The sequence below is a fragment of the Rhinolophus hipposideros genome (genome assembly GCF_964194185.1).
Source record: "Rhinolophus hipposideros genome assembly, chromosome: 24".
In the NCBI taxonomy this organism is placed as follows: domain Eukaryota; kingdom Metazoa; phylum Chordata; class Mammalia; order Chiroptera; family Rhinolophidae; genus Rhinolophus; species Rhinolophus hipposideros.
Window position 1 is genome coordinate 5,334,966 of NC_138070.1, and position 25,977 is coordinate 5,360,942.

A 25,977-nucleotide genomic window follows, 5' to 3' on the forward strand; every position below is an offset into this window, starting at 1 on the left:
TTTAGCAACAGAACCCTACAGAGTTATAGCTGGGCTCGTGCCCAGCTACAGACAACATTTCCTAGCCTCCCTTACGGCTATGTGTAGCAGTGTGACTAAGAGTCAGCCAACGGAATGCAAGCAGAGGTGATGCAGGTAAGTTCTGCACCACATTTTTATAAGGAATTGCTTTGGCCTCCACTCTCTTTTCCTGGCTGGGATATGGCAACAACAGGTCCCGTTACCTTGAAACCAGAGATGGTAGCCACATGATCCAAATGGCAAAGCCCACATGATCCAAATGGCAAAGCCCACTGTCCCATCCCCAGCCAAACCAACCTGGAACCCAAGTGACCTCAACTACCCTGAGGCCACCATGCTATATGGAAACCCTAACCACGTACAAAAGTCACACGTAGACACTCCGATCAATAGTCCCAACTAAGACAAACCTTTTGGTCATTCCAGCTCAGGCACCATAGGGGTAAAGAAACTTCCAGATGATTCCAGCCCCAGCCACGTGAGTTAATCCTAGCCATTCATGTCTTCCCATCTAAGGCCCCCGACATCATAGAGCACAGCCAAGCCATCCAGCCTGAACCCCGTCTAGATTCCCAACTCACAGAATCCATGAGCAAAATGCTCTTTTTGTTGTTTTACGCAGCAATAGATAACTGGACCCCACTTACCCTGGACCACACCTCCCTTTGGATTGTTATGTGAGAAAGAAGATACCTCATTTCAGCCTTTTAATTTGGGGAATCTCTTTGTTATAACACCATAGCTTATACCCTAAAGCACATACTTTTGATTTTCAAAACATACAGAGAGTGCCAAAAAAATGTATACACATTTTAAGAAAGGAAAAAAGCTATAAAATTGTAATACTCGATGTATACCGATAACAAAAGATGAATACAAGTCCCGTTTGACTTCTGTAATTACAAGAGGTGCTCAAAGTGGTTACCATCAGCATCCAGACACTTCTGATTATGGCAAACTACTGCTTGAGCAACGTTGAGCAAAGTGTCCAACTGTATACATTTTTTTGGCACCCCTGGTATATTAACAGTATCAGCATATACATGATTCCACAACTTTCTTTTGTCACTCAACAATATGTCTTGAAGATCTAACCATCTAAGAATATATAGATGTACTTCATTCTTTTTAGTGCTGTGCAGTATTCCATACTATGGACATACTACTTTACTTTATTGAAGCCTTTCCCCTATTGCTGGATATTTACGTTGTTCCCAGTCTCTGACTGTAACCAACAATGCAACATTGAATAATATCTTTGCACTGCTTCCTTGGGCACACATGCTAGTGTCTCTCTAGGGAAGATTCTCTCTGGGGAACAGAAGTGGAATTGCTGGGTCAGAAGGTACAGGCTTGTTTTTCATTTTAATAGATCTTGGCAAACTGCCCACAGAGTGACTATACCAATTTACACTCCCACCCTCAGCACATGACAGTTGTCCACACCTCATCATCACTCAGTGCCATCATTGACTTTTTCACAGGCATTTTTCTAATGCTCCACTGGTCTTCAGTATCAGATCTCCCCTGGGAAGTGGCTCTGGCCCATGACAGAGCGAGAGAAAACTGCCGGGGATCAGGAACGACTCCACACACCAGAGAATAAAATTATGGGAAGGCCCATGGCCTCCTGTCGGCAGCTCCAGGTTCAGGATTTGCTAGCCACGAGAAAGACAACATGGGGTGGGGGGGCCCTTAGTGTGACACACTCTCTACCCCTAGGGCATTCCTTGCTCATGCCCAGTCTCTGCTGAGTCCACGTGCCAGTCACACAGCAGTAGGAAAGGTTACCAGTTCATTTCTTAGATCCTTACTTTTTTCCAGACAGCTGTTTCTCACGTGCTCTTTTTTCTTAATTATGATAAAATTTACCATTTTAATCATTTAATTTTTTTTGCTTTTCTAATTGTAACACAGTACACATAAAATATACCATTTTGACCATTTTTAATTGTACAATTCAGTGGCATTAAATACATTCACCTTGTTGTGTAACCACCACAACCATCCATCTCCAGAACTTTTTTCTTCCTCCCAACTGAAATTCCAAACCCATCAAAGGATAATTCCAATTCCTCCACCCAGCACCTGGCAACCACCATTCTAGTACTTTCTGTCTCTATCCCCTATATACCTCATAGAAGTAGAATCATACAGTATTTGTCTTTCTGTGCCTAGCTTATTTAAACATAGCATAATGTTTTCAAATTCTATCCATGTTGTAGCATATGTTAGAATTTCCTTCCTTTTTAAGGCTGAATATTATTTCATTGTATGGATATACTACATTTTCTTTATCCATTCATCTGTCAGTGGACACTTGTGTTAGTTCCATCTTTCGCTCTTGTGAATAATGTTACTATGAACATGGGTATATAAACACTTGTTCAAGGGGCCGGCCCGGTGGCTCAGGTGGTTAGAGCTCCATGCTCCTAACTCCAAAGGCTGCCAGTTCGAGTCCCACATGAGCCAGTGGGCTCTCAACCACAAGGTTGCCAGTTCAATTCCTCGAGTCCCGCAAGGGATGGTGGGCTCTGCCCCCTGCAACTAGAAAATGGCAACTGGACCTGGAGCTGAGCTGCGCCCTCCACAACTAAGACTGAAAGGACAACAACTTGACTTGGAAAAAAGTCCTGGAAGTACACACTGTTCCCCAATAAAATCCTGTTCCCCTTCCTCAATAAAATCTTTAAAAAACAAAAAACAAAAAACACTTGTTCGAGGCGCTGCTTTTGATTCTTCTGAGTATATACCCAGAAGTGGGATTGTTAGATCATAGAGTAATTCTGTGTCTTATTTTTTATTTATTTATTTTATTTTTTGAGGAACCTCCATACCGTTTTTCACAGTAAAATGGCTAAACCATTTTACAACATCTGTCTCTTGATGCACTGTCCATGGGGTGGTTCTGGGGGTGGGGAGCATACAATTCTTGTCTTCCCTAGGGTCCCTAGGTAGCCTCTGCACATGAGGGTATCTCCAACAGACCCTTGATTTGACCTGTGCTTTTAGCTGCTTTTTCAAGGAGCGGGATGAACCGCACTGAAGCAATCCAATCTTGCCTCTCATGCAATCAGCCTGGGCCTTGTGGCTTTGAATGGAACCAGTCGCCAGATGGAGACCTTTTCTTTTTGCCAAGTAGGCAGCTATTCCCCTTCTGGTTAATACCCCCGTAGTATCTTTGGAGTCCCATCCCTCCCCCACAGTCAGTCAATGAGCTCTGGCTAAGGAGCAGGGTTGACCCTACCCCAGGCTCCAGGGCACGTGACCCAAGCCTAGCCAATCAGAACATCAGCCTCCCAACCCAGCCGGGTAATTCAGGGAATGGCATTCAGAACCAATGAAACTCAGTTGTGAGGCTTTTATCACAACTGCTGAAAGAGAAACTCTGTTTTCCCTAGTTTTGAAGGTAGCAGGATGTAAGCCCAGACCTAATGGGGCTGCCTTGCCCGAGAATGAACCCAAACAGAGAGGAAAACAGGGCAGAGAGGTAGATGGAGACTGAGCCCCGACGATGTCACTTGAGCCCCTGGTTCGGCTTGTACCTGAAGGTGGTACACTTTTGACTTCCCAATTACATCAGCAAACACATGCTGTTTTGTTCTGTTTGGCTTTGCCAGTTGGGTTGAGTGTCTTCATTTCAGAGGCAAGTGTCAGAATGTAGATTAAGATGCCAAAGAACAGAGCTTTTCTTCTGGGCAAAGTTAATCACACCAGGTAAGAAGAGAAGCCACAAATCTTGGACTAATTATTACCAAGCTCTTGCACGGGGCACTACTATCTCAAAGATGCCAAAAGCAAGGACTTGTAGTCAGGCTGAATGAATCCTTCATTAGCCACCAACGAAATAGTCACCCCAAAATGTAGATCCTTCATTAGCCACCAACAAAACAGTCACCCCAAAATATTGGGTACTTTTCCACCACCCTAAGAGCCTGAACCATTAAACAACTCTATTGAGCTATAATTTACATAACATAAAATTCACTTTAAGTGTACAATTCACTGATTTTTGTATATTTACCAAATTGTACAACCATTACCACATCCAGTTTTAGAATATTCTATCAACCAATAAGATGGGTCGTGTCTATTAGTATTCACTCTCTCCCTCCCCTCCTGCCGGCTCCTGGCAACGACTATCTACCTTCTATCTCTACAGATGTCTCTTCTGGATATTTCATATAGACGGAATCATACAATATGTGGTTTTTATGTCTGGCTTCTTTTACTTAGCACAACGTTTTTGAGGTTTATTTACACCGTAGCATGTATTAGTAATTTTTACTGCTACTTGGCAATAAAAATTTGGTATAGCTAGATCACGTTTTGTTGATCCATTCACCAGTTCTTGGACATTTGGACTATTTCCACGTGTTTTTGTTTTTTATTTCCACTTTTTGGCTCTTACGAATATTGCTGCTGTCATGAACATTCACGTACAAGTCTTTGTGTGGACGTATATTTTCACTTCTCTTGGGTAGGTACCTAGGAATGGACTTGCTAGGTCGTATGGTAAATGTTTTACTTTTAAAGAACACGCCAAACTGCCACACCAGTATTTTTATTTCTAAACTTGGCAGCCGTGGATTGGAACACGGGAGACGCTCATCAAAAACTGAGAGTCAGCTCTCTGCCCTCAGCGCAGGGAGCACGAGCTTATTAAAGGTGATTGACTCTCACATCAAGTCACTACCTCTAAAAATAACCCAGAGTGCTGGGGGCATCAGAGCAGACAGGCGGCTGTGGAAGAAAGGACCCATTCTGTAGTACAAAGCAAGCCCCTCCCCCACCAACTGTCTAGTTCCAGACCAAGAAATCCAAGAAAAGAAACGCACTTGATAGAATACCTAAGGACAGAGTTTTGGATGGGGGAAAAAAGAGGATAAGTGTAAGGCAAATATTGTCAGTAAAGAATCAAATGCTAAGACACATTTCTCTAAGAGAAAAAAATACAAGCCCAGTACACTACTCAGTTCTGCAGTAAATGATATCTGCACAATCAGAATCATGTACATGGCTGACATTGAGCCTATAGAGCTGTTTTTCTTTATAAGCCTTTTGGTACCGTTGGATTACTTTCTGGTTTTCTGCTCATTTTACGACATATTTCACACACATAAGAAAGGACAGAAAAATCATATAATAGAAAAGAAACGTATCATAACATTAACACTCACTCTCACCCTCAGTTTAAGAAATAATAGTGCACATGCACATTGGGTAGAAAGCCCCTATGCGTTCTTTCTAGGTGGTAGTTCCATGCCCTGCCCCCAAAGAGGGGAACTCCTATGCTGCTTATTTCTGCCCCCCATCCCACCCCAGATCAATCCAGTCTTTCTCTGTGCTGATACCTTTGGACTACATCTCCTGGGCTCTCTTACTCTGCCTCCCACTTAGGTTTGGCCAGTGGGAGGCTGAGACGCAAGACTGGAGGGTGGGGGGAGAGTGAGGTGGGGGTGCTCTGGCAACTGACCCCTCTCTTCGCCCCTGTAGGATTAGAATTGATCCCAGCTCCAGGGGGCTCGCCCTTAAACTGCCACAGCTCTGTAAATAGCCCCTTCCTTAAACTCTTCAGTGAGGTTCTTCTGGGAGAGCCACTTGCTTCTAGCTAAGATCCTGCCCAAATCTCCACTATACTGAATTTGGCCCATACCAATTACTTGCAAGTCTTTTATTTGTACTACAAAGATATATAGCAGTAAGCAATACATAGTGTTGTTTGGAATGTTTAACTTTATTATAAGTCATACCCCTCTGCAAGTTTGCAATGTTGCTTTTCTGTCTAAAAGACTTATTCATGGGGCGGCCAGGTAGCTCAGTTGGTTAGAGCATGAGCTCTGAACAACAGGGTTGCTGGTTCGATTCCCACATGGGCCGGTGAGCTGTGCCCTCCACAACCAGACTGAAGACAACGACCTGGAGCTGATGAATCCTGGAGAAGCACACTGTTCCCCAATATTCCTCAATAAAAGTATTTTAAAAAATGATTTATTCATGTTGATACACCTGGCTCTAGTTTATTCATTCTGCTCTTCATGGATGTTCAGTGGAATTATCCATTCTGATGGACATTTAGGTTTGCAATTTTAGTGTTATGATAATCCTGGTACATATCTCTTATTTGAATTTTTAATTATGTAGATCTGTATTACTTATAAATATGTAAAATGGATTTTTAAAAATAGAAACAGTAACCTTAGCTCTGTGCGCTGCGATGCCCACAGCGTCTTTCCTACACAGAAGACATAAAGAAGTCAGTTTCCATTGGAGGATTCAGAAATCTGCCGCCTTTCCTGGCATCTGAGGCCCCACGCTCTGCCCCAGTGGGAAGCCGAGGTTAATGACTCCAGGTCCCAGCACAGCCGGGAAACACCTGGAGATACCTTCTTAACACAACTTAGCTAAGTTGTAAGATCCAGAACTGGGGAGTCAGAATTCCTGAGTCAACATTTGTTGCAAGAATTGCCAGCAACGGAATCTTCGTGGTGTTTTCAAACCAGGCTCTGGCTCAGGAGCATCGGAAGTTGGTAGGCAACCCAGTAAACTGCGACAGAGCCATGGCCACCACCAAAACGTGCCTTATAGCTGAGTCCCTCTCGGGTAGTAAGTTTTCAAAAGATTGCATTTATATAGTTCTCCTTCCAAGGAATCAACTTCAAAGAAAGATTTCTGGATGTTGAGTATACTTAGAACTAAAACTCATCACCATGGAAACACTACCAAGGATGGCAAGTTGACTTCACCTAAACTGTATCATGCCTATTTTTTTTTAAATTAGTTTATTGGGGTGACAATTGTTAGTGAAATTACATAGATTTCAGGTGTACAATTCTGTATTATATCATCTTTCAATCCCATTGTGCGTTCACCACCCATAGTCAGTTCTCCTTCCATCACCATATCTTTGAATCAAGTCGATACTGGGAAAGAGTCTAAGCCCACAAAACAGGACCAGGGTACAGACGTGTTTTGGGTAGTGGTTAAGGGAACAGACTCTGTTGTTCAACAGCATGGGTTTGAATCCTGGCTCCAGCATTTACAAGCCCTGAGACTTAGCGTAACTGAGTTTTCCTCCGTAAATTGGGGGTGACGAGATCTATTTCATAAGGTTTTAATGAAATAATACTATCTTCCTGCTTCCAGCCGGCCCGCCTGATGTCTATTCATACATAACAGCTAGAGGGATGCCCATTTCATTGGTAGTAAAAGCCAAAATCTTCACAATGGCCCACCAGGCCCCTGCATTTCTGTGAGGTCAGGTTTAGAGAAAGGCCACTTCTGGTCACCTCCTTCCTGGGAGGAGACGCGGTCAGGTTTCCAGTGATGTAAGTCAGGAAATGCTCATTAAGCCACCTGCCACCGTGTCTGTAAGTGACCTTCTGTGGTCATACCACAGGCCATGGGGCCAAACTGCTCTCAGACCCACACTAAATTCGCCAGTAAGGCTGAAACCCCAACCAGCTGAAAAGAAAGGCCCCATAGCAACCTGACCTTGCCCCTGAGTCCAGTGAGGCCCTGGCCGACGCAAATCACAGTCAAAAGAAATCAGATCCTTTCCTCTGGAAAGTCCCAGAGATTATGACTTTTGGGGGTGGGGAGGGATTTCAAAGACATTTCAAATCCTCTAGAGCCTGAGAATTACATTTCCTCTTTCCTGTTCATTTGTAAAAGGGAAAGAGAGGTAAAACACAGAGACATTATACAACGCCCTAAGAAAGACAGAATCAGAGAGATATGAGCGTGAAACCCACAAATCCCCGATTCTGAGATAGATGTAGGAAAATTTCCTGAAATTTTCTTGTGAAAAAAGAGAAATCCTTGCTATTGTTAATCTTTCTAGTTTCCAGCTCTCCACCTGCCTGCCTGTTGTAACCTCCTGATCCCCAATATCTCATATCTGAAAGTCTGTCCAACACATACCCAATGACAGTGTACACCCTACTTATTAGACACATATTTCCACAGACTTTCATCTCAGGAGTTCAGAGCTCTCACGTTTAATATGACAGAGAGGGGCCTCCCAACACAAGGTCAGACATCTGAACTAAACATTTAAAGAACTAAGTTCTAGCCCCAATTTTACCACTAAGGAGCTGTGTGACTGCAGTTTAATTAGCATGCCCAAGCTTCAGTTTCTTCATCTATGAACTGACGATGTAATGTTTTTACTCCAGTCTATGACATTAACCCACAAGGGATTCTGTGGCCTTCTGTCCATCAGGTTCTGACCCAGCAGCTGCCACCAAAGCCTGAGGAAAATTTCAGGGAGCCAGCAGGCTCCCTCTTCCCCAACGTAGGGCCCAGGCCATTCTAAGTCCCTGATTGCTGAGGAACCAAGCAGGGAACATCACAGTTTCCACATGGTCAGCCCTTTTATAACCCTTGCTATGCACAGGGAGGGGGTGAAATCCAGAATTGATTCCCAATTCCTCTCTGTCCTTCACACACCTGAGGCTCAGAGACACCAAGTAAGAACACAACAAATCAAACATCTCCTTTACAGCCTCTGCCTGCCAAGACTTGCTGTCTAATTGCTGTTAATTGCATTAATTGCATAACTCTGAAGTGTTAAGATTCCTCCTACTCCCCCTAGTCCAAGGCAGGGCAAGGGGAAGGAATGATGAACAACAACTCCACACAGCAAACCTCTTCTCTTCTCCCACTCCTGACCCTAATACCTCCTCCATGGCTCCATGGCTGGACATGACTCGAGAGCCCAGTAGAACAAAGCATTAAGAAGTGGCTGAGTCTTCTCCATGGCAGTGGAGGCACAAGGGTCCCCCAGGAACTAGGTGGATACCCAAGCCCTAGACCTGAAGGAGAGGGCACCAATCCACACCTGCTGGGCAAGGGACCCCCTTCTGGTCCTGGGTCCCTTACCCTCTGCTCATGCCTCAAACAGCACACACACACACACCCCGCCTGCTGTGTCTCTCCAGCTCCTCTATTCATCTGGACTCTGCCTCATGTCTAGAAAGACCCATTACAGACACCCTTGGCAATCTCCTCTCCCTCCTCTGGACACTGGAAGAGGCCGGCCAACTGCAGTCAAGAGCCACATGGTCAGGGAACATGTCATTGTTCCAGCTGACGATGAGGAGGAGTGGCGTGGGGGTGTGTGATGTGATTTCAGGCAAGCAGAGCCCAACTCAGAAAAAAGAAACACAGCCCGGTGGTTGCAGAGGGAGCAGCCCCATCTCCAAAAATGGTCCAGGCGTCCCCTTGGCCAATCCCAAGGTTTCCTGAGGCATCTCTAGTGACCAGAGTCGGTAGCTGCAGCCTCTGCGAACTCCCATCAGGAACAAATCCTCCTGCCGGGTCGCTCCCCCAGGACGGCAAAGCCATTCTCTCAGGGGGCCTCTCTTACGCCCCCACCCCACCCCGCGTCAGGCTCTGGGCCAGAAGGGCGAGGGCTGGGAGCAGCCTCTATTGCTGAGACAGGCAACCCAGCTGTCAGAACTGCCAGATGCCATCCACCACGCCAAACTCTGCCGGCAGCAGCGCCAGAGACGCTGGCACCGCAAAGGGAGCACAGGGGTCCCTGATCCCTAAGCAAAGCCCAGGGGTTCAGGGTGAACGTCTCCCAAGCACATCTTCCGGAATGGAGCTGCAGTGGAGGGCTGCCCCACTAGAGCAGAGCGGGAGTTGAGCTGCCAAAAGCCGATGGACGTGGGTGAGTTAGAGGCGACCCCTGCGGAGGTGGGGGCTGGGCTCCTCTGAGTCCCAGCACGTACCTGTCCCCTCAGGCCTCCCACACATGGACAGGCCTGTAACTTCCCCTCAGAGGCTATTGACCAACTTTCTGCAGCTAAGGAGGTGCGCGGAGCAAAGAGCCGGTGCGAGGGCGGGGGAATACCGGCTTCCACGCGGCGCCCCAAGTGGATGAAGAACTGAAGTGCCGTGAGATGGGAGGGGGCTGGCCCATGCGGACCACCGGCCCCCAGGGCCTGGCCAGGGGCAGCCCCCAGGCCCTGATCGTGCCAACCGCCCGGGGTGGGGGAGCAGGAAAGGGAAGGCACCGCACCTCAGGTAGCAGAGTTGCGGGACTAGGTGGCCCGGCCCTACCTGCAATTCCTGAAATTGTCCCTCAAGCTCGTGCCACTCGCGCTCGCAACGCTCCAGCTGGCCAGACATGGTGCAGTGAGGCGAGGCGGCGGCGGCTGCTCCCGCAGAGTGACGCGGCGGGCCACCAGCACCCCACGTCCGTCCGCTCGCCGGCCGCCTTCAGAAGCACCAGCTGTTCCTGCGCAGCGGGAGCCACGCGCGCACCTGACGTCACAGCTCCCACCCCAGCGCTCGGCCCAGCCCCTCGCCCGGAGGCAAGCCCCGCGCATGCGCACGCGCCTCCCCGGCGCCTCCCCCGCACGCCGCGCGCCCGCCCAGGGACCTCTGTAGTTTAGCAGGTCTTGGCAAGGTTTGGTGCTGCACCTTTGGGAATGCCTCTGCACCTCCAGAATTTCTGTCTTCTAGCTAGTGCTACGGAATTTGTCCGCAGGCTGCATTTGCAGAACTTATTTTATTTAGATGATTTAGGTTGTGTGTATTTGGGGTGTCTGGGGTGGAAAGAGAGAAAGGTGACTTGTGGGGGGTGAAAGCCCATCACCCCTTGGCATTGCCTGACCTGAGCCAAAGCCAACAGCATGGAATGCTAGAACTGATACTATGCGGCAAGGTCATTGGGCGGGGCGGGGAAGCACAGAGAGGGCCCTGTAATCTCACAGTGTCATTATTTAATGCAACTAATAACATCCTAGATTCCTGCCCCGAGATTCTGGGTGACTATCTTCACAGTTGTTTCTGTGACTCAAATGACACAACCGCCTCAGAGCTAATTGACTCCAAATTCCCTCCCCTCAAGATCTGTCCCTGCCTAGCTTTCCAGTCACATCTCCTATTTCACTCCCCCTCTGCAGTCATTGTTTTTTTCTCTTCCTGCCCTTGCATGGAGCATTCTTACCTTTAAACCTTCATATAGTTGCCTTTTGCTCATCCTTCAAGCCTCAGTTCAAATCACATCTGTGTTAGTGTCCTAGGGCCACCTGAACCACGAACTGGGTGACTTAATAGAAATGTATTCTCTCACAGTTTGGGGTGCTAGGAGTGCAAACTCAATGTGTTGGCAAGGCCAGGCTCCTTCTGAGACTGTGGGTAGAATCTTTCCTCGCCTCTTCCAACTTCTGGTGGTGGCTGTCCATCCTTGGCATTCCTTGGCTTGCAGCTGTGTAATTCCAATCTCTGCCGCTGTTGTCACAGGGCCTTCTCGCCTGCATGTGTCTCTGTGTTTCCTCTACCGTTATAAGGCTATACCAATCTTATAAGGGCCTACTCTACTCCAGTATGACACCATCTCAACTACTGACATCTGCAAAGATCCTATTATCCAAATATGGTCACATTCTGAGGTAGTGGGGGTTAGAACTTCAACATATCTTTCTGGGGGACACAATTCAACCTATAACAGCAACTCTGAAAAAATGTTTCCTAAACACCCCAAGGTTCCCACCTCCTCCGTTTTATTTCATTCATACAAGTTACCGCTATATGAAAATATTTGTTTCCATGTTGGTTGTATGTTTCCCTCCATGGGTACATTATCTTGATGAGATCTCAGGGGTCGTGTCTCTGTCTTGGTTGTCTTTGGATCCCCAGAGCTTGGCACATAGTAGGCCCTCAATAAACATTTGTTAAAAGAAAGAACATTAAGATCATCTACTGCAGAGGTTCTCAACTTTTGGGGTTCACAGACCCCTCTGAGAACTCTGAATGGGGGATATGCACAGAAGCACACAGAGAATATTTGTAATTCTTAACTGAGGCCTTGACTTACTCAGGATTCCCAGCTAATTAATTAGTATCCATCTTTGAATTATGATTCACATCTCTGGGGGGTTAGGACATCAACTTTTTTTTTGTCTTTTATTTCTCAGTTACAATTGATATACAATATAGTATTAGTTTCAGGTGTACAACATCGTGATTACACATTTATATAACTTACAAAGTTGAACATCAACTCCTCTCAAAAAAAGGTAAAACAGCTTGTTTGCATGCTTGGTTGTTGTCGCCTGGATGTCAGACATTGTGAATTTGACCTTCTTGGCTGGTTATCTTCCTTCTCCCCTTTTTCTTCTTCTCCTCCTCCCCCTTCTCCTTTTGTACTTTAGTATTCCTAAAAATATACTTGAGCATATTGGATGCAGTTAAATTACTTGGAAACAATTTGATCCTTTTGAATCTTGCTTTTAACATTTACCTGGGACGAAAACAGTGCTCAGTCTAAAGCTAATTGTTCTCCACAACTGAGGCAAGACTAGGCGTGTGTGCGTGCTATACACACTTGCCTCTCATCATCTCCGAAGGTTATTTCCTCGACCTCAGGTAGTCGTCCTTGGATGCATGTGTTGACCACTGCTCAGCTGACTACTGGAGGGACTCTTCGCAGATCTCTGAATTCTGTGTGTGCAGACGTCTCCTTTCTAGAATTCTAACCTCCTTGGTCCCCCTGGACTCTCAGTTCTGTCTTCCAAACTTAGGGGGTCACCAGGCTCCATGTGGGATACCCCTCCCTGCACCACAACCTAGCAACCCTCTCAAGACGATAAGCTTGGGCAATCATAGGATTAACCCCATTTATTTCCTGTCCCAGGGATCACTATCCTCCCTTGACTGATGTCCAGTGTCTTGAATGAAAACTCTCACTTCATAGACATATTTTACCTGTTTTTTTGGTGTGTTTTTTTTTAAGTTGTTTCAGGTAAGAAGGTAAATCTGGTCCATGTGACTGCACCTTGGCAAGAAGCAGAAGTCAGCGTAACACACTGGAGATGTGGATGATTATTGCATGTACCGGTGTTTTGTTTTGGTTTTTTTCTGAGTGTATTTCATTGTATAGATGCACCACAGTTTGTTTACTCACTCTTTATCCATTCACTGGTTGAAGGACTTTGGGGTTGTTTCCAGTTTGGGTTGATTATGAATAAAGCCACTATAAACATTTATGTAAATGTTTTTAAATTAAAAAAAAAGACATTACATAAAAATCCAGACTTTTACTTTCTTTTGAAAAATTGAAAGATCTAGTCACACTGGGCTCACACTCCTGCGCGGCAATGGGCTAGGACAGAGGTACACCGTCCCTTTGCATGGAGCTCGCCAGTTGCCACAGTCCCTAGTGCTTAACTGTTGCCCTATCCTACTTCATATATTTATATAACCTGTGGTCCCTGGACATCTGAGTCTGAGACTCCCAATATAATGTGTCATAAAGATTGCAAAACTAGCTAAATCACTCAAATGATGGAAAAACAGAAAATGATTTATTTAATTGGGGTTAGCAGAATCCAAAAACAACAACAAAAAACACAGGGCCTTGAAGGATGGATAAAGTGTCACCACGCAGAGGATTTGGGAAGAAGAAGCCCCTTCACCTCAGCTTGCAGTTGCTCTAATCTAGCAGATCCATTAGCCCAGGCTGCCCATGAGCAGGACAGGCTCGCCCTGCTCCCGAGGGAGATCCTGGCAGGTGCACCTTATCTGCAGGCTGGCGGGCAGTCAGGTGGCAAATCTAAGGGGCTGTTCTCTCTGTGGGGTCAGGACTCCACGTGCATTATTCACGAGCCCTCTGTAGATGGCACAGGCAGGCCACCACCACCATCATGTAGCTGGTCGGGTGCCAGAAGTATCAGATCTTACTTGGCTGCCACCCTGTCCCCATTTCTGCTCAAAGCATTTTCAGACTCATTTGTCAGCTCCTCGGGGCTGGAGCTGGCTCTTCTTAGGGACTTTGATCATGATAACAGTGTGTTGCCAGGTTATCCTCGCCAACCCCTGCCCACACCACCAGGGGGAATCTCTTCTATTTGTTTTCTTTCAGGCACTCTACTTAGGGACTTGCCAGCAGGAGAATTTGCTCAGCCAGCTGGGGAGTCATAAAAGGAGCAAAAGCTTAGCGCTCATTCTGCGCCTGGCTCTCTTCTACAAGCTTTACATATCAACGCATTCAGTCCTCACGACCACCTCATGGAGCAGACCTTTACGAGTCCAACTGACAGGTAAGTAACCTAAGACAGGGTTTCCTCAATTGTCAATGTGTTCATGACCCACCTCCTGGAGATCTTGTTAAAATGCAGGTTTTGATTCACTAGGTTCTAGGAAGAGCCTGAGGTCCTGCAATTCTACAAGCTCCCAGCCACTACCGCTCCAAGGACCAGACTTTCAATAGCAAGAGACCAAGGTGCACACCTTCCCCAAAACCATCCAGCTACTGCTAGCTGTGTTACTTCGGCATTGCAGGATGCCAAAAGCCAATCTAAAAAGTCCCAAAGAGTGTAACAAGCAATTTGCGCAAAGACGTTTAAAGCAGTACTTTTCAGATCAGCCACACATTGGAAACATCCCAAGTTCCACAACAGGGAAACGTCACAATAAGGAAGCTACAGTCTGTCTACTTTATGTAATACTACATGGCTGTTAAAATGATCATTATGGCCACCTCAGGGATACTGTGGATACCTGATCATGGCATTGTACACCAGAAGCTAAACATTAATGAATGCCAACTATAATTTTATATATATAATGTGATGGTTCAGTGTGAGGTCGGAGGGATAGTGGATGGGGGGAGGGGGGTTCACAGTGTGAGGGATATAAATGATGAACGTCTAAGTATTACCTTGTCTTGTACACCTGAAACTAATAAATAAATAAATTAATTTTAAAAAATGATCATTATGGGAACTAAATGTACACCTGTACACAGGTGCATCACACTATGGCAAGTAAAAAGCAGAACCTTGTCGTGCAGGGTCTCCTGCGGGGGGCTCAGCTCCCGCTCCCCACATAAGAATGCAGGATATGGCTAGGCCAAAAAGGAACACCCACGGAGCCATAGGTAGGGAAGTCATATCACTATGGTCTCACTGGAGGCTGGCTTTACACGACGTGCGACCTGCTGTCCACTTTGCTGCCAACTGACCGACTCTCCTCCACTCTCCTTCACTCTCCTCGGCTTCCCTCCGTAGCCGCGGCAGTTATATCAGTGGCCAATGGCTCAACGGTTACAGCTGATGGCCAACCATTCACAGCCGACAGCCATCTACTACCCGAGCCAGCACCTCTCCACATGAGGCCGAGAGCCTGGAAACTGCTCTCTGGGGCTCTGTCCCCACAAACCTCAAATAATGTGTATATACTGATTAAAGTCACACAATCATTCACATACCCTGAAAAAGATTGGGTGAATTTAGTAAAACAGAAATAGTCCATCATGTAAATTGATAGAATTTTTTTTCCCCCTGAAATGTTGTTCAGGTGTTTGATAGAAATTTTAAACCCTTATCTTGCTGTTCACAGGTTTATAATATTATGGGAACGGTGAGCATTATCTACTAAATTTCATTTCTTTAATGTTGACTCTTCAGGTATCAAATGCTCTTCATGTCTTTATTCAGTTATTTGCATGACTGCACCTAGTACCTGGGGCTGTGAAGTCCTGGCTGAACCAGGCTGTGAACTGGGCACAGAACAACCTGTGTTCAGATGTCAGTTCCACCACCTGATTCACCTTTTCTGTAAATTGGGGGTCACTCTGGTAGGATCGTTGTGAGGATTAAATGCAGTAATGCGGATAATATGCCTGGTACTATGTAAGCACCAGGAAGCACTGACTTTATGTGTTAGGTTTTTTAAGAAAATAAACATTTTGTGTGGGGTATTTTTAGATTTACAAAAAAAACAAAACCAAAAAACACCCTGCATAGATAGTATAGGAAGTTCTCACACTCTTCACTCAGTTTCCCCATTGTTGACAGTGTATATAAGCATGACACCTTGATCAGCACGAAGAAATTAACGTAGGTGTATTACTATGTACTAAACTCCAGACTTTATTCAGATGTTACCAGGTTTTGCACTGTTGTCCTTCCTCTATTCCAGGATTCAATCTGACATTGCATTTAGGTGTCATGTCTCCAGAGTGTCCTCTGGTCTGTGACAGTATCTTAGTCTTTCCTTGTTTTTCAGAACCTTGACGGTTTTGGAGAGTTTTATATATATAACTATTAAGATTTTATTGGGGAACAGTGTGTACGTACTTCCTGGACTTTTTCCAAATCAAGTTGTTGTCCTTTCGTCCTTTCTTAGTTGTGGAGGGCACAGCTCAGCTCCAGGTCCAGTTGCCGTTGCTAGTTGCAGGGGGCGCAGCCCACCACCCCTTGCGGGAGTCGAACTGGCAACCTTGTGGTTGAGAGCCCACTGGCCCATGTGGGAATTGAACCAGCAGCCTTCGGCATTAGGAGCACAGAGCTCCAACTGTCTGAGACACGGGCCGGCCCGAGTAATATATATTTTTTAATAATAGCTTTATTGAGATATTGTGATGGTTAATTTTGTATCAACTTGACTGGCTTATGTGATGCCCAGATATCTGGTTAAACGTTATTCTGGGTGTGTCTGTGAAGGATGTTTCTAGAAGAGATTATTTGAATCAGTAGACTAAGTAGATTGTATTCCCCAATGTGGGGAGGCATCGTCCAATCAGTTGAGGGTCTGAATAGCACACAAAGGTAGAGGAAAGGAGAATTCTCTCTCTCGCTGTCTGACCACATAAGCTGGGTCATGGGTCTTCTCCTGCTGTCAGGATGGAATTTATACCATCAGCCCTCCTTTTTCTCGCTCCTTTGAACTTGGACCAGAACTTACACCATCAGTTCTCCTGCTTCTAAGGCCTTAAGACTGGAACTACACGTTTAGTTTACCCACTTATCAGTTAATGGACATTTGAGTTGTTTCCACTTTTTGACTGTTACTAATAACACAGCTAAGAACATCCATTTACATATTTTTAATGTGGACATATATGTTTTCTCATTGCTGGATCAGATGGTAACTCTGGGTTTAACATTTTAAGGAACTGCCAAACTGTCTTCCAAAATGGCTATTCCATTTTACCTCCTCACCAGCAGTGTCTGAAGGCTCCAATTTCTCCACAGCCTTGTCAACATTTGTTATTGTCTGTTTCAATTTTAGGCATCCTTTAGTTTTGTGTGAAATTTATCTCACTGTGGTTTTGATTTTTCATTTTCCTAATGGCTAAGAATGTTGAAAGTCTTTTTATGTGCTCATTGGCCAATTATATATGTTCTTTTGGAAAAATGTCTATTCTAATTCTTCCCTCCTTTTTAAATTGGGTTATTTTCCTTTTTATTGTTGAGTTATAAGGGTCCTTTATATATTCTGGATACAAGCCCCCTTGTATACATATACAGAGGGCGCCAAAAAAATATACACATATTTTAAGAAAAGAAAACTGTATTAAAATTGTAATACTCACTATATACCAATAACAAAAAATGAATACAAGTCACGTTTTGCAATTACAAAAGGTGCTCAAAGTGGTTACTATCAGAGTCCAGACACTTCCAATTACAGTGAACTACTGCTTGAGCAACATTGACCAAAGTGTGACTTGTATACATGTTTTTGGCACCCCTGGTATATGATTTGCAAATATTTTCTCCTATTCTTTGAGTTGCTTATATGTAATATACATAGGATTTCTATAACTTATTTAAAATGTTAAACTTAAATAATCTCAAACTTAAAGAAAAGTTGCAAGTACAGTACAAAGGATTTTTTTCTTTCAGATCCATTTGAATGTAGATTGCTGATCAGCTTCTCCCTGTCACTCCTAAATACTTTGGTGGGCTATTCCTACAATCTAGAACATTCTTCTAATTGGCCAAAGTAAAAGAAATTAAGAATTTAACACTGGGGGCAGCCAGATGGCTCAGTTGGTTAGAGGGCGACCTCTGAACAACAGGATGCCGCTTCGATTTCCACATGGGATGGTGGGCTGCGCTCCCTGCAACTAAAGATTGAACTGGCTACTGAACTTGGAGCTGAGCTGCGCCCTCATGGCTAGATTGAGGTCCAGCGACTTGGAGCTGATGGGCCCTGGAGAAACACACTGTTCCCCAATATTCCCCAATTAAAAAAAAATTAACACTGATATGAGGTAGGACAATTAAGTTTGTGAACTCATCCTAAAAAAGTGCTACATACCTCATACCTCATTGCTGAATATCACTGTGGTCACCTTTGAAGCACTCCCCTTGGGAAGCTATGCACCAACACCAGTGCCTAGTCCACCCTTCAAAGCAATTTTGGAACTCTTTTTCTGGAATGGCCATCAGAGCTGTCGTCATATTATCCTTGATGTCCTGAATATCATCGAAATGTCTTCCTTTCAATATTTCCTTTCTTTTCAGGTAAAGGAAGAAATCATTGGGGGTCAGATCAGGTGTGTAGGGAGGGTGTTCCAATACAGTTATTTGTCCCTGGCTAAAAACTCCCTCACAGATAGTGCTGTGTGAGCTGGTGCATTGTCATGATGCAAGAGCCTTGAATTGTTGGCAAAAAGTTCAGGTCATCTAACTTTTTCACGCAGTCTTTTCAGCACTTCCAAATAGTCAACTTGGTTAACTGTTTGTTCAATTGGTACAAATTCATAATGAATAATCCCTCTGATATCAAAAAGGATTAGCAACATCACTGCAACAAGTTCACGAACTTAATTGTCCGACCGCTTACACTACACCCCTGTAACCCTCAGACCCCCTTCAAGTTTTCCAACTGTGCCAATAGCATCCTTTACGGCAAAAGCATCGGATCCAAGATCATGGCTGCATGTAGTCACGTCTCCTCGGTCTCCTTTCACGTGGAATGGTTCCTCCACCTTTCTTTGTCTTCCTTGTCTTGACATTTCTGAAGAGGACAAGATGGTTATTTTGTAGTTTTCCTCAGTTAGGGCTTGCCTAATGCATCCTTGTGATTGGACGGAGGTAAGGTATCTTTGTTAAGACTACAATGGAAGTGATGATGTGTTCTTCTCATTATGGCTCATCAGGTGGTACCGGGTTTCAATGTGTCCCACTACTGATGACGTTCACTTGGCTTCACTAAGGTAGCGTTTTCCAGGCTTCTCCACTCTAAAGTTACTCTTATTCCCTTTCTGATTTGTAAGTATTCTTGTGGGAGGTACTCTAGGTAAATATTCTGTCCTTCATCAAACTTTCTATTTATTTATGTCAGCACAAACTCATGTTTTTCTATTTTAATCAGTGGGTTTTATCATCCATCATAATTATTTACTTTGATGCTCAAGTTGTCACAGACTTAGTACCTGAGATCCATTTCGAGCTGGCGTCTGTGTCCTTTTGATCGGTCCCCATCATGTTTTTGAGCATTTCCTTACATTTTGACACAAAAAGGTGTTCCAAGAACATCTGACACTTTCCCTCCTCCAACCTTGAGTCAGCCGTTTCTTCACCATTCCTGATTCCTGTAAGTGGAGAATGGTATTTAGAACAACCGAGGTCTGGGTACTAGATGTATCTTCAACCACTATGGGATGTCACTACTTTTGACTCACTCAAGGGACAGATCTAGAGCTAAGTTTACGTAAAAATGTAGGTATATATTTGTGCACATTTACACCTTTATTTACAACTATTCTATAAATATTGAAAACCATCACTGCACCCCAATATCCAAACCAATCCAGAGTTCATTCTAGTTTTCTCCCTTTTCCATGATTCCCAGTTCCCCCTCCAGCAGTGAGAAATCGGGCTCCCATTATCCTTATTTACTTATCCGATTGTTCCTCCTCACATATAACCAGTCCCCGTTGCCGCCACCATCCTCTCCCAGGGCTGATGCCACCCTTACCCCCAATAAATGTACCTTATTGAACAGGATTATGAGCTTGTTGATGCCTTGCTTGGCTTGGTGTCCAAATTAAAATGCCTTTTTTCTTTTTTTAATAATGAACATTTCCCCAACCTCCAATGGTTATTATTAATGAGATACAAGTGGAAAGAAGTATTTGAGAAAGGTTTAGAAATTGAACACTTCCTCATCCATCTCAAAAGCTCCCTAACAACATTTGAGGAGTGTATTTATTACTAGACACCTTGGCTGCCATAATTTGTTGCAGATATAAAAAGCCCTGTATCTTGGGTTCCAGACATCCTATGATTTTGAAGACTCTGCCCAGCAAAAGGGAGAAAATATCCAGTATCGTTCTGTTTTTTGCTGTTACATGCATTTGAAGAATTAGATCTGACAGTTTCCCAATGAAGCTGTATTTACCAGGTTCTTTTGTATGATAGCAGATATTAGAGGAAGACTGTAGGTAGTGGAAAATTCACCAAAAAATCTTCCAATGACCACATGAAATGTTGGCTGCTTTTCACGTTTCTGTTTTTGGTTTGCTTTTTGTTGTTGTTTAGCCGTAAAGATTAAATCTTGTTTCATTGCGCCACCTGCTGGCAACTTCTCAGAATTTCTGTTTCTTCCAACAAAAGGCAAAAGGCTTGTTCAACAAAGATTTTTAAACAAATATTCTTTTTAATCCCACCTGAAAAATTGCCACTCACAGAGCTCGGGTGGTAGAAATATTTCAACGTTTTTCATATTTAATAAAGCAAAACGTCTGCTTTCCAAGGTTTCAACAATGAGAATATATTAACTTTTTAATTGTGCTATATCCCATATACATAGAAAAGTGCATAAAATTCATATGTATAGTTTAAATAATAATTATAAAGAGAACCTGGTAACTAAGACCCAGGTCAAGAATAGGACACTGACAAAAAAAAAAAAAGACGAAAAGAAAAAAGAATAAGACAGTGCTATCAGCCTAGATAACACCATGACTCTCTTCCTTGATAACTTTACCCCTCCCTTCTTCTTAAGGTAACCACTATCATTTGAACTTGTATTACTTGTATAACCAGAAAACAACTAAAGTATTAATTTTTAAAAATAATAATGTAAAAAATTTGGTATACTTATTTAATCTGGAAAATTACATGGTAATTCCTGCATTTAACAAATATACATACTGAGTTCAACATCAATAGTCATTAGGGAAATACAAATCAAATCATGATGAGATACCACTTCACATCCACTAGGATAGCTAAAGTTAAAAGACAAATAATAGCAAATGTTGGTGACGATATAGAGAAATTAAAACCCTCATATGTTACTAGTGGGAATGGAAAATGGTGCAGCCACTTTGGGAAACAGTCTGGCAGTTCCTCAAAAAGTTAAACATAGAGTTACCATCTGATCCAGCAATTCCACTCCTACGTGTAGTACCAGGAGAAAAGAAAACGTACATCCACACAAAAACTTGTACACAAATGTTCATAGTGGCATTACTCATAATAGCCAAAAAGTGGAAACAACCCAAATGGATGAATAAACTCATGAATGGATAAACAGAATGTGATCTACCACTGAATGGAATATTATTCAGCCATCAAATGGAATGATGTACTGACACCTGGTACCATATGGAAGAACGTAGAAAACATGACGCTAAGTGAAAGAAGCCAGTCACAAAAGATCATATACCGCATGATTCCGTTTAAATGAAATGTCCAGAACAGGCAAATCCTCAGCGACAGAAAGATTAAAAAAGGTTCCCAGGGACTGGGGATGAGGGAAAGGGAGAGTGACTGCTAATGGGTACTGGTTCCTTTTTTGGGGAGACGGAAATGTTCTGAAATTAGATAGTGGTCATGGTTGCAAAATTCTGAATATACTAAAACCCACTGAAGTGTACACATTAAAGAGTGAATTTGATGGTAGGTGACTTATATATCTTAATAAATTTGTCATAAATAGTATATATTTTTGAGTGGCTACTATGTGTCAAGCACCATGCTAAGCACTGGGATTACAATAAAGAGCAAAGCTAGACAGGGCTCCTGTTTCTGTGTGTCATGTTAAATATTGCATCACACAAAAGATATTAAAAGATCTTCAGAGGGAAGGCAATGTCTGACTAATAACACAGGACTTCCCAATTATTTCTGCCTAGTGGAATTTTGTTATGGTGAAACAAAGCTCGAAATCTCAGTTCACGTAAGGAATTAGAGGCTGATGGCCTGAACCCCCTGTACCCCACCATAAGGGTAACTAACAAGTGAAAAGAGGCCTTGAGTAGAGAACGCAAAAGAGGAAAGCATGACATTACATATATGCTTAATATTTTTGTTTTTTATTTGGGGAAGTTTCAAAAGAAAAAAAAAAGAGAGGAAAGGGAAGAAATAAATTTTTATTTGTGAAATATGCATATAGGAAACATCATGTATAAATTTAACAAATAATTATGAGGTGAACACCTACGTAATTAGACCCGAGTCACCCCCAAAAGCCTTGCACATGGCTGATTCCTAATTGCAACCCTCTTTTTCTTTGCCCCAAAGGTAACCATCATCCTAATTCTTATGGTAATTTCTCTGCTTTTCATTGTAGTTTTGACACATATGTTTGCAACCCTACATAACATAGATTTATTTTTCCTAGTTGGGAACTTTTAGAAATAAAATTATAATTTATTTGTTGGTTTTTATGCCTGTCTTCTTCGGGCTTTTAAGACTCATCCATGTTGCATGTGACAATAATTCATTTGTTTTCACTGCTGTGACATTCTACTGTACGAACAGTACATGTGATGTACCCGTGTTATGACTGATAAACATCCGGGACATTCCTTGTTTGGGATTGGAAGAACATGAACGCAATGGGCATTCCTGTACATCTATACTGGTACAGCAATTGTCAGATGCAAGGTTATCCGTATTTTCAGCTTTACCAGATCCCACCAAACTATCTTCCCAAGTGGTTCACCCTACTGAAAAGAGTTCAACCCTTCTGTGTTTTCGAATTGCCTTTGAAAAGTATATTTCACATAATTGGTGATTTTAAAAAAGTCTAAGTGGGTTTTCATGAAAGCTACTATTGGGCTATTTGAAATGGGGATGTAAGTGCCACTAGACAGAAAAGGCACTTCAAGAATTTACCGACTGCCCAGCACTTCTCAGCTCTCCTCTGTTTCACAACATGCAGACGTCACCATTTATACATTTTCCACACACCTCCAATATGAATAGTTGCTGTTTACAATATACTTTCACAAAGAGTATTTCATTTAAGCCTCATAATGATCCTGAGAGATAAATGTTATTGTTGTGTATTTTGGAGAGGAGGAAATAGATTCAGAGAGTAATAGCTGTCTGGATCATCCAGTAAATTACAGGGCAGAGGCCTGGACCTCAGCTTATTTCTTGTCATCACACCATAGCTAGGAACCTGACATGGTGTTCTGTTGCAAAGGACTCATTGTAAGTAGATCAACAGAGCACTGTATGTACCCTAGGCAGTGTATTTCTCCTACCTCTTCATTTGGGATTTGGTTACGTAGCTTGCTTGGGCCAACATTACCAACGATTTAAAAAAACACTAGCATGAATAGACTTGCTCACTTCTGCCGTTGCAGTGAGGAGAGTATTTCTGAGTTACCCATTGATCCCAGACGAAGGATGAGAGACACGGGTACAGAGCTACCCTAGCCAAGGCCAACCTAGATCAGCTAACCTGCAATTCAGTGAACTAAAGAAATATTTATTGCTGTCTGCCCTCAGAATAGGGGGCTGCTGGTTTTACTGCAAAAGACCGGGCAGCCGGGTGGCTCGGCTGGTTAGAGCAGGAGCTCTAAACAGGTTTGCCGGTTTGATGTCCACATGGGCCAGTGAGAAGCGCCCTCCACAACTAGATTGAAGACGAGCTGCCGCTGAGCTTCCTGAGGGGTGGCCGGGTGGCTCAGATGGTTAGAGCGCGAGCTCTCAACCACAAGGTTAGTGATTCAATTCCCGCATGGGATGGTGGCTGTGCCCCTGCAACTAAAGATTGAAAAGGATGACTGGATTTGGAGCTGAACGGCGCCCTCCATGGCTAGATTGAGGGACAGCAACTCGAAGCTGATGGGCCCTGGAGAAACACACTGAGCCCCAATATTCCCCAATAAAAGTTTTTAAAAAAAGCTAACTGATACCATCTGGGATATGGGAATGGATCTGTCACACAGAATCCTTCTTTGTAATGGTACCTAGGATCATGAGATTTTCTTATTAATGATTTATATTTAGGGCCTGCTATAGCCCTGAATGTTTGTGTCCCCTTAAGATTCACATGTTGGAATCCTAACCCCCAATATAATGGTTAGGGGGTGGGGCTTTTGGGAGGTGATAAGGTCAGGAGGGGAGCCCTCAGGAATGACATTAGTGCCTTTATAAGAGACCCCTACAAGGATCCCTAGCCCCTTCTACCACGTGAGAAATCTGCAACCCAGAAGGGGGTCCTCACTGGACCCTGCTGGTACCCTGGTCTTGGACTTCCAGCCTCCAGAACTGTGAAATATAAATTTCTGTTGTTTATAAGCCACCCAGCCTGTAGGATCTTGAAGGAACTAAGACAGGGCCTCACATTTTGAGTAATGAATGAGATCCATACTACTAGCAACACAATCTCAATTTCATTCAACATTTTAGAAGTGCAGTTACTGTTGCCAGATACATATATATATATATATATATATATATATATATATATATATAACTATCTTTACAGAAAGTTTGCCCAATTATAATTCACCCCTTGTCTCTGGGGACTGGATCACTTTTCCTGGACAACAGGAAAGCTAACACATTTGGAAATCTGCCATCATGGAGGAAGGGGGGGGTGTTGAATTTCAGTAGCAACCAATCATGTCCACCACCATTACCACCCACTCTACCCACCCATATGACCATGGCCTAGGACAAGTGTGAGGCACAGGACAAAGTCAATACTAAGCAAATACAGTAAAAATATTGGGGAATTTTAAAAAAGGTTGGGGAAAGGGCCTGTTTTTCTGCCATTCACCAGACTTGGACAAAGGTTGGACAAAGTTACTATCTTGATATCTCTCTTGAAGGGCCAGAGACAATAAAACTGTCCTTTATTCACCCATCCCTTTTATTTATTAAGGACCTATTGGGAACTGTATTCGTTTGCAAGGGCCACTGCAACAAAGTACCACAAACTGGGTAGCTTAACCAGAAATGTATTCTCTTGCAGTTCTGGAGGCTAGAAATCTGAAATCGAGGTGTCAGCAGGGGTGGTTCCTTCTGGAGGCTCTGAGGGAGAATCTGTTCCATGATTCTCTCCTAGCTTCTGGTGGTTTGCCTGCAATCTTTGGAGCTCCTTGTGACAGCATCACTCCAATCTTTGCATGGCGTTGTCCTTGTGTCTGTCTCTGTGTCCACATTTCCTTTTTTCATGAGAACACCAGTCAGATTGGATTAGGACCCACTCTGCTGAGCTCATCTTAACTTGATCATCTGCAAAGACCCCATTTGCAAATAAGTTCACATTCACAAGTACTAGGGGTGAGGATTTCAACATCTTTTGGGGGAACACAATTTTCAGCTCATAACAGGAATATGTTTTGAGTCTTAAAAGGCCACGGCATACTTAAGTGCAGGCTTAAAGGAATGGGAAAAAACCAAGGAAGGAGAATAAAAAGAGAGGAAAATCGAGAAAGGGAGGAGAGAGGAAGAGAAGAATAGGACTAGGAAAGAGAAAACAAAGACATAGAGAAAAGTTGGAGAAGGAAGTAAGGGCCAAATTCAGAATTTGTGGCGCCCAGTGCAAAATGAAAATTAAGACCTCTTGTCAAAAAAATTAAGAATTTCGGGGGAAGGGGGTTGGTTCACACAGTGTGAGGGATATAAATGATAAACGTCTAAGTATTACTTTGTCTTGTGCACCTGAAACTAATAAAAAAAATAATAAAAAATAAAAATTAAAAAATTAAAAATTAAAAAAAAACTAAAAAAATTAAGAATTTCAAAATCATGACAACAGACCATTAAAATAAGCACATGGCCCTTTGATTACAAGGCCCGGTGTGACTGACTCCCTTGTGGGCAAGATTGTATTATATTAACCAATGTATTTAGAGTCCACTTAAGGGTTTCCTTGTTTGCTTTTTTATTACTTTTCTGTGCTCTGTATGAGGTACCTGTGAAGCCATTACTCTTTTTACAGCAGGTCCATTCT

The 25,977-nt window shown here is 43.5% G+C and overlaps 1 protein-coding gene across 7 annotated transcripts in view; it reads right to left on the reverse strand.

Annotated features, from left to right (window-relative positions):
• TMEM120B (transmembrane protein 120B) overlaps positions 1-10,364 on the reverse strand; it is a 33,779-nt gene extending 23,415 nt beyond the window's left edge. For all 7 annotated transcript variants that reach the window (XM_081036788.1, XM_081036785.1, XM_081036786.1 and 4 more), the window contains exon 1: positions 10,090-10,364. In XM_081036788.1, the coding sequence (XP_080892914.1) occupies positions 10,090-10,158 (69 nt within the window). In that variant the 5' untranslated portion in view covers positions 10,159-10,364. The remainder of the gene's footprint in view (positions 1-10,089) is intronic.
• Positions 10,365-25,977: the final 15,613 nt, after the last annotated feature.